This window comes from Danio rerio, chromosome 18 (assembly GCF_052040795.2).
Source record: "Danio rerio strain M-AB ecotype USA chromosome 18, GRCz13ab, whole genome shotgun sequence".
Lineage (NCBI taxonomy): Eukaryota > Metazoa > Chordata > Actinopteri > Cypriniformes > Danionidae > Danio > Danio rerio.
Window position 1 is genome coordinate 11,339,727 of NC_141038.1, and position 15,688 is coordinate 11,355,414.

The 15,688-nt window shown below is 36.2% G+C and overlaps 1 protein-coding gene across 2 annotated transcripts in view; it reads left to right on the forward strand.

Moving 5' to 3' along the window:
- Positions 1 to 15,688, forward strand: part of hgfb (hepatocyte growth factor b) — a 68,943-nt gene that overhangs the window by 4,649 nt on the left and 48,606 nt on the right. For both annotated transcript variants that reach the window (XR_015514745.1, XM_087292991.1), the window contains exons 2-4: positions 4,888 to 5,044; positions 8,061 to 8,173; positions 12,117 to 12,231. Coding sequence is in view for 1 of the 2 variants with exons in the window: in XM_087292991.1 (XP_087149117.1) it covers positions 4,888 to 5,044; positions 8,061 to 8,173; positions 12,117 to 12,231 (385 nt within the window). In the remaining variant the exon portion in view is untranslated. The remainder of the gene's footprint in view (positions 1 to 4,887; positions 5,045 to 8,060; positions 8,174 to 12,116; positions 12,232 to 15,688) is intronic.

The following is a 15,688-nucleotide window of genomic DNA, read 5'->3' on the forward strand; positions in this document are numbered from 1 at the left end:
GTGGAGCAATCTGTCGGTCGGTCATTCAGTCAACAGTGGCCTCTGATGTATTTACGTGAGCAGGTACGTTAGCAGGTACTAATGGCACTCATGAGAGAAATTTGAGATCTAAAAAAACATACACAGCAGCCTCTCGTAGATCCGCGAAAAGAAAAACTGCAAAATAGCGTACCTCCTATGATGTATTTTGCCTTGTCCAGAAATATATGTAGGGGTACGTATCAAAAATGAGCCTGGGTTGCATATTGCACAGCCATGATGTAAGGTGCCCGACTAGGATTCAACTTGTCAATTTACTTAATAGTTAATTAGTAGGTATTTGAGAAGCTAAGATCGAAAGTATATGTTGAGGATATGTTCTAAAGGATTTTTCACCATAAAAGTCATCATTCACTTTTTCCATTGTGGTTCCAAAGCTATGCAAGTTTCTTTTCTTTTTGCTAAAGACAAAAGAAGATATTTTGAAGAATGCTGGCAATCAGTGACAGCTGATGTCATTCATTGAATTCCATAGTAAGAAAGAAATATCTTCTTTTGTGTTCACCAGAAGAAAGAAACTCAATCAGGTATGGAACAACCTGGGAGTGAGTAAATGGTAGGCAAATTTTTATTTTTGGGTCAACTAAAGGCCAAACCTTTGCTTTTTTGTCAGCTTACATCTGCAGACAAATAAACAGCCTTTCAAATAACCCTAATTTGACTCATATGTGTATACAGATGGTCAATTCATGCACTTTACGACAACGTTCAAGGTCTCTCCTGACCTACAAGAGCACTGTAAAAAAATTCTTCCAACCTTAACTTTTTTAGTTGAATCAAATGAACTTTTCTAGTCATCTCAACTTAAATCAGTCAGACTGATTGATGATAGTATGTTAAGCTTTGTATAGCTATATAGTTGAAACCTGATTCACTTATTAAATTAAGTTGAAGTAACACAAGCATTTGTAGTTGTTTTTTTTTTCTTTTCTTTTTTCTTTTCTTTTTAGTGAGTCAATTGACATGCTTAGCCCGCATTAGTTTTTTTTCTGGGTACTCTCTAACATTCATTATTTCTTTAGCTTGCACACATTCCAGTGCATTCAATTTAAGCAGTTTTCTGTTTCAGCATTTACACTGCAATCCAATCGAATAGATTTTTTTAACTAATTCTGGGAGTGGTTGAAAGTGGACAAGTCCAAAACAGTTTAGACCCCATTTATATCTGCATTTAGTGTCACATGACAGGAGCATTTAGTGTAAATGTGGCCAATAGCTTTAACAAGCTAACAGTTTTTTTGCCAAAGTTCATTTAAGGCAAGTTTTTTAACTCAGTGGCCATCTTTGAAACGCTTCTCGGGCAGTATGCTCAGGCATTATGTTTGAATGGGAAAACATCAAATTCTCCAGATTGCTTGTACATAAATTGTATATTAGGAATCACCAATAAAATTAAACAACAACTATCTCTTTAGTTTAATTTCTAAAAGTTGGAATCACACAAAATCTACAGAAACTTGCCTCTGGTCCAAGGCCCTTTTCCCAGAGAATTGTCAGTCTATAGCAATCGATGAGTGATTGATGTTACACTTTCCCCTATTTAAAACTACAATAGTGACATGACTTGTGTATTCTATAGTCCTTGAATCAGCCTGATAGTACAGTACTGACTAAAGTTTACTTTAGTTAGCATCATGGGGACGATAAACCAAAAAAACTCAGTGGGATTCTGTGAAGTTCACTTTAAGTTAAAACTGACGTCATTTACTTGCCCTAAAGTATTTCACAATCTCTGTGACATATTTTGTTGTGAAACACAAAAGAGTATTTTTGGGAAAAAAAAAATTCCACACTTGACAAAATTTGATAGAACTACAATTTCATAACATTTTATTTTCATGGTCCTTTTTTAGGTATTATATTGACTTTAATTAGTAAGTAACTGCAACTAAATGCTAACAAGCATTTATTAGATCAGTATTAGAGCGTTTGCTTAAAAACACTTTGTTTTGATTTTCCTCCAACAGTCTATAAGTAACTTTTCAAGAACTTCCATATAATCTACAACCTCTAAACAAGGGATGCTCTAAGTAGGATCTGCAGGCCAGAGCCCATTGTAACCTTTGATTTGCCCCACCATACCATCTGAGAAGAGAGTTAGAATGAAATGTCTTTACCAGAGAGATCATCATTTGTATTTTAACATAAAATTATTTTGTTTATTTGTTTTATTGCTGACCTAAAAAAAAAAAAAAGCAAACTGAAATGAAATGTTTTCAAGTAAGTGAAGTTTATTTATAAACTAATTTCGAGAGGAAACCGTGCTTATGATTGATAGCAGCTGGTCATCATTAGCTAAGGCACGATTCAGCAATTGGACAATTCCTAAATCACTATAAATAACAAGAGTATCTTAACTTCCACCCCGACTCCTCCCCTTTCCTTGTCAGGGCAGCACGGTTAGCATCATTGCCTCACAGCAAGAATGTCACTGGCTCAGATCTTACCTAGCCAAGTCGGCATTTCTATGTAGAGTTTGCATGCTCTCCCCTTGTTTGTGTGGGTTTTCCCTGGGCTCTCCGGTTTCCTCCCACAGACCAAAAACATGTAACATAAGTAAATTGACAAAACTAAATCGACGTCATAGACAAGCATTAATCAAGACAAAGATTAGTGTAATTCTGTCATAAATTAGATTGTTTTTGTTTTTAGTGTCATAAGTTTATAATATATGACGTGGTGGTGCAGTGGGTAGCACGATCACCTCACAGCAAGAAGGTCGCTGGTTCGAGCCTTGGCTGGGTCAGTTGGCCGTGTTTGCGTAGGTTTCTTTCGAGTGCTTTGGTTTCCCCCACAAGTCTAAAGAAATGCGCTATAGGTATTTGAGTATGCTAAAATTGACCCTAGTGTATGTGTTTGAATGTTTCCCAGTGATGGGTTGCAGCTGGAAGGGCGTCCGCTGCATAAAACATATGCTGAATAAGTTGGAGGTTCATTCCGCTTTTTATTAATAAAGGGACTAAGTTGAAAAGAAAGTGAATTAATGAATAAGTTTATTATAAAATTTTAGGTAATTACTGTATTATTTAATATAACGCAATGCTTTCAAGTAATTTTAAAATATTATTAATTCAATTAGGAAATAACTCATGGCAACTATATTTACCTTCAGCCCACTAGCCTCGATTAAGTTTGTTTTTTGTCTCTTTGTACAGAGCCTCTTTGAACAGTCTGATAATAGTTTGTTTGATAAGAGTTACTTGGCAAGTATTTGTGAACAACCAACAATTATAAATAATATTTAAAAAAAAGGTTAGTCCCATTTTATATTAGGTGGCAATAACTAATATGTACTTACACTCTGAAATTAATCATTTGTTACAATGTGCGTTTTGTGTAAATACATGTTGTTACATTGTACTTATGATCGATTAAATACCTGCATGCAATTACATCTGTAAGAATTAATGTAATTACATTTATAATTACACTGTTAACCATTCCTTACACCTTAATCCACCCTTAAAGGGCATCTAGGTTACCCCTTTTTCCAGATTTATTATAAGTATTTTGTGTCCCCAGAATGTGTCTGTAAAGTTTTAGCTCAAAACACCCACTAGATCATTTATTATACCTTTCAGAAGTTTCTATTTTATAGCTCTAAACAGCTTGTTGCTCCCCGCCCACCATTCCCACGTGCCTGTCAGCGTGCCTCAATCTCCGCCCTTGGTTGCCTCAGACAAGACAGACATGAAGGAAGCATGCAGATATCACATAACGAAATACTACAGTAAGAACTTTTCCAATGAGTATTTGATGCATTTGTTGTGGAGTTGCAACGATGAGTCACACACGCTATTACGGAGACATGTTAATACGTAGCTGTCGGGTAAACCGCATTGCTACGTCAAGTTACGGTCAGTCTTAAAACCGATCCAATTAGTCCACCATTTTTATGTTTTTAAATTGATAAATAAAGGACTGGGTGTGTTTCTATCACCGCAATTTTGCAGTATATACACTATACCTACACATATGTATGTCCAAACAGCTTGAAAAATAGATTTTTCACCATAGGTGCCCTTTAAACCTAGCTGTACCCCCAAAAAAGTCCCTAGCCCAACAAATATCCCACCTCAAGAGCACTACAAGTTTTCTGCAATACATTATGTAATTTAATGTGTGTATTTATTAAAGCGCTTCACAATAATGCTGGGGGGGGGTCTCTTCACTCCACCACCAATGTGCAGCATCCACTTGGATCCGTTTGGCAGCCACAGGACAACGGCGCCAATGTGCTCACCACACACCAGCTATAGAGGGGGTAGAGAGACAGTGATAGAGCCAATTTGATGGAAGGGGATAATTGGGAAGCCATGATGGGTAAGGGCCGATGGAGGGAGTTTGGCCAGGACACATTAAGTAAACTGAACTGTATTTATATTTTGATGCAAGTATATACAGTAGTAGTTAATTCCACCTAATATAAAGTGGATCTTTATTTTTTATTTTTTTGTAAAATGCTCTCTGATAACCTTCTGGAAATCATTTAACAATAAAATGTTCAAAATATCTGCGACACAATGTTAGGTAAATAATAAGATTTATGTATTGGTTTAATTAGGGACTTATTGACTAGTTCAGACTTCCATCTGTCTAGTCGGTTATGAAAAAGCGTAATTTCCACATCCTTATTTTGATCCAAGCAGGTTGTTGAAATGCAGTTTCATCATTTTAGTTCCCTTTTTTATGTGCTCCATATTTCATATTCTCTTTCTTGGCCACCCAAGCTCTGTCCTATAAGCCTTCTCATGAGCCGAACCGATTAAGACAAAGGAAATCACGTGCCATCTGTCATGCAACATATTTTTGGTGTTTTTTCTCATGCATGTGTGTTCTGTGTGTCAGAAACGAAGAGACATGCTCTGCAAGACTACCAGAAGACTGATGCCGTGCGCTTGGTTACTCCACCTGATGCATCCTACATGACCAAAGGCCGCAAGATGAGCATAGGAAAGTGTGCACGACGCTGTAGCCGCAACAGGAAGCTCCAGTTCACCTGCAGGTACAAAGGGCTTCAAAGTTTAATGCACAGAGATGCTCCACCTTACACAGAATTATAAACAGACACAGCCAGAGTGTTAAATAAAAACAGCACACACACTCCCAATTTGCTCTTTCCAAGTATGCTGATTTGAAATGGCATTAGATTGGCAAATTGTGTACAACGCAGTGTGAGAGGAAGCAGATGGAATCTGTTTCACCAGTGAAAATCGAACATCAGCAGTCCAAGTGTTTCCTATTTTGATGTTTCAGGTCGATGACCTTTGGGTACTTCTGCATGGAAATCAAATGCAGCTCTTAGTACATAGAAACTGCGCAAAGTTGCATGACATCTAACCTTTAGCTTCTTGCAGCGCTTTCATTTTCTTGGAGGCATCAGCTGACTTCAAAATGCAGAATTCAGACAACAATAGCTGCATGTGAAGAATTCAGATACAAACGCCTCTAAATGCCATCTGAAATATTCTTCTGAAATAAGCATTTTTATCAGGCCTGTGTGTGCAAGTTCAATTATTTCACTGTTATGCAAAAAAAAAGAGTTGTTTTCATTGTCTTGAAAGTTATATGTTATATGGGGTTTATATGTTATAAATAACTCAACATTAACAATAGTGATTAGAGGTTTATCTATCTAGAAACAAGCCTTGGACATGCTAACAATGTTAAAATGTGGAAAAAATGCTAGCAATTTGATAAAATTTGTTAAAAGCATGATTTTTAACAACCCAGGCTGATTCTGAAAACGTAGACCTGTAGACGTTTCTGGAGGCCACAAAATATGTCCCAGGAGGTCAGCCTGATCTCACGATAAAACGTAAATATTTTACGTTTTGCCAGTTTAGTGGCTAATTCGTACAAATTCGAGTTCATTCGTACGAAATGGTACGATTTTAAAAAGGAGGCGTGGCACCTGACCCCACCCCTAACCCCAACCGTCATTGGGGGATAAGCAAATCATACTAAATTGTACGAATTAGATCGTATGAATTCATACGAATTAGCCACTAAATGAAAAAGTTACGAATTGCCGTGAGATTGTGTTGGGGAGGTACGTATTTTTGCAGTTTTTCTTTTCGGGATTCCACGAGAGGCAGACTCTTTTTCGCATCTCAAATGTCTTTCACGAGTGCCGTTCGCGCCCATGTTGTTCTTGAATAAACCCGCCAGATTGACCCGCCCACCCACTTACTTCCCTAATACCAACCATCGATTTACAAAAGCCGTCCAGAAAAAGAAATGCCCTCGTCTGATTTTTCCACGTTTTCGGATTTTACCACATTCTTACCCTGTTGTTCACCTGTTGGTTTTATTTTTTGGATTCTGTTTTTGTCTTACCTGTTTTCTGGAACCGCTCTTCCCTAGACTCCAACCCGGTCGTCATGGTCAACTTTCTCTCTGCATCTCAAGTCTGCCGACATACACGTCAAGCTAACTGGACAAACTGGTTGGTTAAATAAATGAAATGCAGCCATTCTTACCTCCGGCTACATAATTCGCGGCCTCCAGAAACGTCCACGAGACTACGTTTTCAGAATGAGCCTGTATTGTTTTTAAACATGTTATCAACATAATGTTTGCTGAAATTGAAGCAAACATGTGCTAGCTACATATTTATAGCTACACAGCTTCAATATAAACAATCATCAAACATTTATAAACTGAAACGTGAAGGTTTTAAAATCAATATTTCTGGTCAGGCTATTTCTCAAACAAAGGCCCAATCCCAATTCTACCCCTTAGCCCTTCCCCTTTCCCCTACCCCTCGTTTTTCACATTCACAAGAAGAGGTAGGGGTGTCCCAATTCTCTTTAGCTTGAAGTTGTAGGGCTAAGGGGAAGAGCTAGATACTCCTTGAAAAGGAGATTTTTCAGGACCATACTTGAAACTAAGGGGTAGGTAAATTTCCCAGAATACACCAGCTACAAAAGCAGCATGGCTGCATACGAAAGTAAAGAGATGCACAAATTAATATATTTTTTTGTCATTATTAATAATTTCTACACCAAACAAGCTCGTTTTAATACATTCATAACCACGTTTGTGTTTCACTGCATGTTTAAAAAAATGCTAAAATAAAAACCACTAAATTTCACAATCTATAATCCATAATCATAACTCCTGTATAGCAGTCCCACAACATAATTTCACATCTGTCAATCGATGACACTGGAATACCCTGTCAGAAAAGTCTAGTGGCTGGGAATGACCTTTTTACAGTGTCTGCTATAATGTTAATGTTGTTTTGGTGTGTTTACACACAGTGTAAATGCACAGTACAGTTTTGATCTTTTTTGCCACATTATATCTTTATGATAACATGATATCATTGCCTTCAGTGATTTTCTAAAGATAAATACCAAAAAATAACTTGAATAACTACAGCAGTTGCGATCGTCGATCTCATATGAAGCAAGAGATCGCGATGACATATGACGACGTCTGCAGGTGACGTAGCGCTGTACCATTTCTTAAAGGTAAATTTTGAAGCCCTTCCCCTTCACACTCTGTTTCAAGGGCTAAGGGGAAGGGGTAGGGGTACACACATAGAATTGGGATTGGGCCAAATTCTTCAAAAGTTGTTTTATATGGCTTGTTTCTTGCTAAATGTTTATCTAATATTGACATTAAATGGATATTTCACTCTAAAGTCATGGTTTACTCATTATTTACTCTACCTCAAGTGGTTCCAAGCCTGCCAGACTTTCCATTAAATGCTTATGAAGATATTTGGAAGAAAGCTGAAAAACGGTAACCATAGACTTTCATAGTCGAAAAAACAAATACTCTAGAAGTCACTGGTTTTAAAAAATCTTTTTTTGTGTTTGACAGAAGAAAGTTTGTCCAACAGGTTTGGAACTACTTGAAGGTGAGTAAATAGTGAGGACATTTTTATTTTTGGGTGAACCATGCCTTTAAGTGCCTCAAATCAAGGTCGACAATCATGATTTTTGACACCATCCACTTATTTTTTTAAATCCAACATCATTTTAATATTAACATCTGTGCTGTCTTTGCAGAGCATTCAGCTTTGATCAGAAAAGTACCAAATGTCATCTACTCTCCTATGACAGCCTCACCTTTGGTGTCCGCATGGAGAATGACTTCAACTTCGATCTATATGAGAAGAAAGGTAAGCAAGAGTGTTTTATTGCTACCTTTAAGACAGAGAGAAGGTCTAAAATGGATGCTCAATATTCTGATAATCAAAAAACAGTGATTGTTAAAAGTGGTTAGTGGCTTATACAGTACACCGTTTACTATTTAGTCTCTTTACCATTTAATAAACAAAGTTCAGAAGTATCAAACTGATATTAATCATATTAACAGTGTATTTTTTGCTAAGGGCTTGATGACTTGATGAGAAATCAAAGATTAGACTGTAACATGGACTTAAATGTTTTTCTAAGAAGTGAACAATATCTAGTTTTAAAAAGAACTTAAAAAGTCAACATAAAATATTAATGTACAGTTAAAGGCAAAATTATTAGCTCACCTGTGAAATATGTATTTTTCATTTGCATATAATTCCCAAGACTTTTTTTTACACATTTTTTAAACATATTGGTTTTAATTAATTTATAATCACTAATTTATTTTCCATGTTAACAGTACATAATTGTTCACTTGTTATTTTGCAAGATATTCAGCTTAAATAAGGTGAATGCTAGGGATTCTTCGATCTCATGAACTGATGGCAAATCCAACAAGTTCAAAGGTAGCATTTGCAAACTGGAAATATAAGCACTACTTTTCCCTCAATGTGGTGAAAGGCAAGAATGTTTATGTATCGTGCAACTTATGCCCAGTCTCTGCATTAGGCTTGGGCGGTATCCAAATTTTGATACCGTCAAACCTCCTCCCTATTTTACCTCAGTATTACCGTGCATAATAAAAAAAAAAAATTATGATGTAAGGCTCAGACTTAGTCCAATCATTTATGGCTCTCCATGTGGTACAACAAAATCAGTCACCAAGGAGGGAACATCACTGCAAACAGTCCCATTGCAAAAAAAAAAAAAACGCTCCTCTTTTCTCTCTCTCCCTCTCCACTTCACACACACACACAAAACTGCAGCCCCGCTCCTTAAAGGACCCGCACATTTTAAAACACTGTATATGCGACCTTAGGTTCGAGGTCACCTGTTTGTTGCACAATTTGCAAATTGTCTTGATCGTATTAGAGATCTGCGCGCTGTCTGTATAAACACACACACACATAGACACACAGCACCATGCTCTCATTCACACACACACACACACACACACACACACACACACACACACACACACACACACACACACACACACACACACACACACACACACATAAACAGCGTCCATGTGGAAGCGCGCATGCTCACTCCTGCACCGCAAGAAATCTGGTCGGGTCCTGTGGCACTCGTGGTACAGCAGCGGAAATGCAGATCCCAGTTCATATTTATCACATCTCCCTTCTCGATAGGTCGAAGCCCGAAATATTGCCAAACTGCAGAGGTTGTGTTCTTTTTTGAGAGCAGGTCACTTGTGGCGCGACTTGCCATTTTACCTCACCTCTCTCCTCCACACTGTCCCATGATGACAATCATGCACATGCATTTTTAGGCATTAAATAAATAATATTCAATACTTGTCTCCTATATAAGTGCATTGTTTATGACGGTATAACAGTATTGAAACTGACACTGTTGCTATTTTTAGATCCTGCGGTACACCATATTACCGTATTACTGCCCAAGCCTACTCTGCATCGGTGTCAAGTAGTTGTAATATAATAAAGCACCTCACGTCATCTCAGGCCGCCACAAAATTAGTGGCTACGCAGATGATAATGTGAGCTCTGCTGGCAAAAGAGGAGACAAAGCTACGAAGTCAAAGTAAATAAAACTGAATTGCCGTTGTGGCGAGGCAGTGGCAGAGTAGGTAGTGCTGTCGCCTCATAGCAAGAAGGTCGCCGGGTCGCTGGTTTGAACCTCGGCTCAGTTGGCGTTTCTGTGTGGAGTTTGTATGTTCTCCCTGCCGTCGCGTGGGTCTCCTCCGGGTGCTTCGGTTTCCCCCACAGTCCAAAGATATGCGCTTCAGGTGAATTGGGTAGGCTAAATTGTCCGTAGTGTATGAGTGTGTGTGTGAATGTTTGTGTGGATGTTTCCCAGAGATGGGTTGCGGCTGGAAGGGCATCCGCTGTGTAAAAACTTGCTGGATAAGTTGGTGGTTCATTCCACTGTGGCGACCACGGATTAATAAAGGGAATAAGCCAACAAGAAAATGAATGAATGAATTGCCGTTGTCTCTCACATTGTCCCACAACAACATTAAAGTAGTGTAGTTTAGTGTTTAATGGTTTATATTTATTTTATACTCATATTAAAACAATGCTATTGTTACTTTCCCTGGTAATTAGTTACTTTTATAATTATGTAACAAGTAACTACAACTAATTACTCTTTTAAAGGGACATGCCCAACACTGTTCATATCCTCATCGCACCAAAATGAATGAATATTATGCATACTTTTGTTTATTTAAACCCATTTATATTTCAATATTTCAAGATATAGACTCATAAATTATATGCTGGCATGATCTGTCACTGAGGAGTTTTATAATATGATGTGCTGTTCCCAGACCTTAGCCAGAATTGGGCTCTTAAGGATTAATTAAGTTTCAGTGTGAATAAATGTGAGATTAATGTCCATGTGATGATGACACACTCTGCAAACATTCTGCAAAATCTGTCCACCACCAGGACGAGGATGACACAGCAAAATGGCTTTCATTTTAAGTCACTGAAAGAAAAAGCCCCTCTGTTATCTCTTATACTTGTAGTAGTGTTGCTGATTTCAGGCTGAAAAACCCTTGACATTCTTAAGACCTGACGCTGATCAAATCAGCTTGTGTTTATGTAGGACTTGACCCAAAAACAAAAAAAAAAAGAAGATCAGGATGGGGTTTTTGTTGACTTTGCTTGTCTGCATTTTTAACTGCTGACAATAAGATGCAATCATGACCTTTAGGGACTTTTAAAGGCCATGGTTTAAAACTATGGGGTCAGTAAGATATTTATATATATAAAAAGAAAACTCAAAGAAAATTAAACTAAGGTAAGCATTTTAAAAGAAGATCATTTTATTCAGCATTTCCAAGTTAAATTAATCTAAAAATGACTTATATCATTTTACAAAAATCTATATTTATCACTAAATCCAGTATAATATGTTGAGGTTTTAATACAAATATTTAGTTAGCACTGTCGCCTTACAGCAAGAAGATTGTTGGTTCAAATCCCGGCTGGGACGGTTGGCATTTCTGTGTAGAGTTTGCATGTTCTTTGGTGTGGGTTTTCTCCGGGTGCTCCGGTTTTCCCCCACAGTCCAAAAGTTATATTTGCTAAATTGATGGCGTATCCGCAGCTGTATCCTATCGAGACTACACCATAAAAACAGTGACATTATTAAAATACATAAAATCATGATTTTGGAGTATTTGTACAGGAGTTAGGATTCAAACCCAAAAGCCATATGAAGCACAGAAACAACATGCACACGCACGGTCCACTAGGCTATATGAGTCAGAAGTGCTTTCTGGCCCTGTCAGTCAAACGCAGATTCGCCAGGTTTCTAAACTGATCGATGCTTTTAATCACTTTAGTCACGTGACCTAGTGTTTCGAAACATTTTAGTCACCTGACCTGGTGTTTTGAAACACTTTAGTAACGTGACCTGTTTGTTTCGGAGCATGCTTCAGTGCAGTGTTTCAAATCACTTGTGATCTGGGATCTCGACACTGTGTCGGAATGTCAGTTTACCGTATTTTACTTTAAATAAACACAGTATTAGTGAGCATGACTTCTGAAAAACATTGGAAAATCCGGTGTCAGTATTGCTAATGAAGTTAAATAAGCTAATGAAGATTATCGCAGAATTAGTTTTTAGCATTAACAGGTTTTGAGGGCATGATGCTAATCAAAATAAAAATAAAAAGAATTATTTAGGCTTTGAATTTGCATCTCAAATACAGATGTTGAACACAAATGTCATTACGTAGCCTAAGATGTTTATTTACCTCTGCTCCCTCAGACTTCATGAGAGAATGCATCATTGGTAATGGACTCAACTACAAAGGGAAAAGATCGGTGACTAAAAGTGGAGTCCAGTGCCAACTCTGGAATTCCAAAATGCCGCACGAGCACAAGTAAGTGCTTACTCATCCTCCTTACCTCCCATTCCTGCTACAGTCTCTCTACGGGCAATTAAACTCAATTACCCACCATGTGCATTTCAGTGGCTATCAAAAGTCTGAAGAGTGGATAGCTGTTAACATCTCCTTGATATGTTTCGGTTTATTTATTCATGCACATATTAGATTGCTAATGGCAAAACAGACTCATCACGAGTCATAAAAATCCCCATTAGTCTTTAATGATGATGAACGCACAGTTTCATGCGTGCCGTCTTCTGACTTTGATTTGTTAGAGGCTTCTCGCTGAGTTTAAAAGTGCGACAGTAAGTGCAACTCGATGATTCTCAGAAGGGGAGCGCCAATGGAGACAATTAGGTCAGTGGCAGGAACGCCAGCATGCAGATTTAAACAATTGCTTCCGTTCTTGAATGAGCAAAAATAGACGTTTGTATACATTCTATGCATAAATGGTTCAGTGTTTCTTTTTGTATACACTGACATCTAAAAATAAACACGAAGAAGCCAAATGCAGTCTGAAAAAAGGCTGTTTAGGGGATTTGAAGGTTTGTGCGTAAGTGGGAGTTTGACAGAAAGCAGCGCAGTGATATGATAAGATACCTAATGCAGAACATGTCTTTGAAACAAGTTCATTACGGCTGCAGGAATTCATTAGGGACACCACATGGTGCATTTGTTTTTTTCTTTACTGCAAGTCAATACAATAGACCTGGCCTATTTTTGGTTGTAGGCCTGCACTGCATGTTTCTTAAATCCTGAAATCTTATCAAAACACTATTCTGTTCATTCTAGAATTGACTTCATGACCTTAATATTGTTTTTTTTTAAACATTAAATGGTTTGTAACTAATCTGATCTCGCAAAATTAATCCAACCAAATGATCCATCAAGAGGTCTTAGGTCCTCTGACCATTAACTTTTATATGTTAATTGTGCTTGGCTAAAGAGCAGGGGGGAGGGCAGCATGTCTGCAGTAACGTAAAGCCTTTGCAGTAAAGTCTACTTTTACACGTTAGAAAGGCCCAAACAATTTCTGTTTTTAAGTCTATCCTAAAAACCTTTCTCTGTAGTTTGATGTGGAACACTGTGATAGCTTATCTGTGATAGCAATTTAATTTAATTTAATTTAATTTAATTTAATTTAATTTAATTTAATTTAATTTAATTTAATTTAATTTAATTTAATTTAATTTAATTTAATTTAATTTAATTTTAGTTTATCTTATTTAACTTAATTTTATTTTATTTTTCTAAACTTTTTAAAACCTACATCTATAGCTTGACATTTAACACTGTTAGATTTAATTGTATTTAATTACAATTTAATTTAATTTAATTTAATTTAATTTAATTTAATTTTATTTTATTTTATTTTATTTTATTTTATTTTATTTTATTTTATTTTTTAAAAACCTACCTCTATAGTTTCACATTTAACAGCATGGTAGCTGAATTTAATTAATTAAATTTAATTAAATTTAATTTAATTTAATTTAATTTAATTTAACTTAACTTAACTTAACTTAACTTAACTTTACTTAATGTAATCTAATGTAATCTAATGTAATGCAATTTAATTATAACTCTCTGATAGCTGTATTTAATTTAATTTAATTTAATTTAATTTAATTTATTTAATTTAATTTAATTTAATTTAATTTAATTTAATTTAATTTAATTTAATTTAATTTAATTTAATTTAATTTTTTATTTTGGTTTAAATTTATTTTTATTATATTTTGGTTAAACCATACCTCTATAGTTTTACATTTAAAAGTGTGATAGTTGTATTTCATTTAATTACATTTAATTTAATTATATTTTATTTTATTTAAATTATTTTTCTAAACATTTTAAAACTACCTCAATAGCTTGACATTTAACAGTCTGATCGCTGTATTAAATTAAATTAAATTAAATTAAATTAAATTAAATTAAATTAAATTAAATTAAATTTAATTTAATTTAAATTTTACTTTATTTTATTCATTTAATTATATATATTTTTTCATTGATTTATTTTTTTATTATTCCTGTCATTTTAACCAACTCATGGCTTTACTAAACTTGGGCAAACTCTTGAAATGCTTTATAAATAAACTTTAATTTGACTTAAAAACCTGAAAATGCGATTGCCTTTCAGAGACCTTGAACTTCCTCCAGTCAGGATATCTTTTATTTATTTATTTATTTATTTTTTTATCTCCCTAATGGCCATCGGTACAGTTTTAAGGCCAGCTTTTGAAATGCTTTCCTCTGAAACATCACAGGCATGTTTTATCAGCTCAGAAAGCCAATGGACCTGAACGTTCTGAAATACCACACAGGCCTGTAGGTCAGCTAATTTGTCACAGATTGCATTTTTATCTGTATTCATCCATCATCATGAACTCGGTTAATTTGTGTTCTGAATGCCAAAGACAATTACATACACGATAATTACAGTTTGGCTTGAGGCATTGATTTATTAATGGTTTACAAATATTCGCATGGCAAGGGTAAATGACTTTTTGAAACTCTTTGCAATAGCGGGCATCTCAGAGTTTTGCCACAATAAACTGTTTACTCTAAAGAATCTAATAGTACCCTTGAGGTTTAAAATGAAGTGTGACCACAGCAAATTTCAGTCGTGTTGGTGTGTCATGTTGTTTTTTTTTATGGTGGTTACCATTGCATGATAAGGCAGCACGGCCGCTCAGGGGTTAGCACTGTCGTCTCACAGCAAGAAGGTCGCAGGTTTGAGTTCTGGCTGGGCCATTTGGCATTTCTAAGTGTAGTTTGCATGTTCTCCCCATGTTCGTGTGGGTTTTCTCCAGGTGATTTGGTTTTCACCACAGTCCAAAGACATGCGCCATAGACTGATTTCACGTTGCCACCATTTTAAAAGCGAAATTGAAGCTGCGCTGGGAAGAAACCCTGAAGTATCACCTGAGTCACACAGGAATGTTGAGTACCTGGCTGTATATCCTATCAGCGAAAAGAAAGCAACACTAATTGATCATTTTACCGCCTTCCGAGTGACCCGAAGGTCTGTTCTGAATGAATAGTGAAAATAAAAAGGGATATCGGACCTCATTTTCAGATAAGTTAAGGTAAATGGCTCTATTAAGCTAATGTTTTCTTTCCCAAACACACGTTTTAAATGCCATTTATCAAACTCAAGTTAATGAACTGATCCTTTCACTATATTAGACTTGTCGCAATACTCTATTTTGGTACTGAAATTTATAAAAACCGGTAATTTCCCACTAACATTTGAGCACTGTTGAATGCATCACCACTGATTTGGCATAGTACTCACCAGTGCAGTAATGACAGGAATTGGCCGTGAAGGTCATCAGTTCACTGCACTTCACCACTGTTTACCGAGTGCAAACACAGACAAGCAAGACTAATCTTTGTGGCATTAAAAGGATTCAGTGTTCATGTATCTGTTTTTGCACTCAGTGAA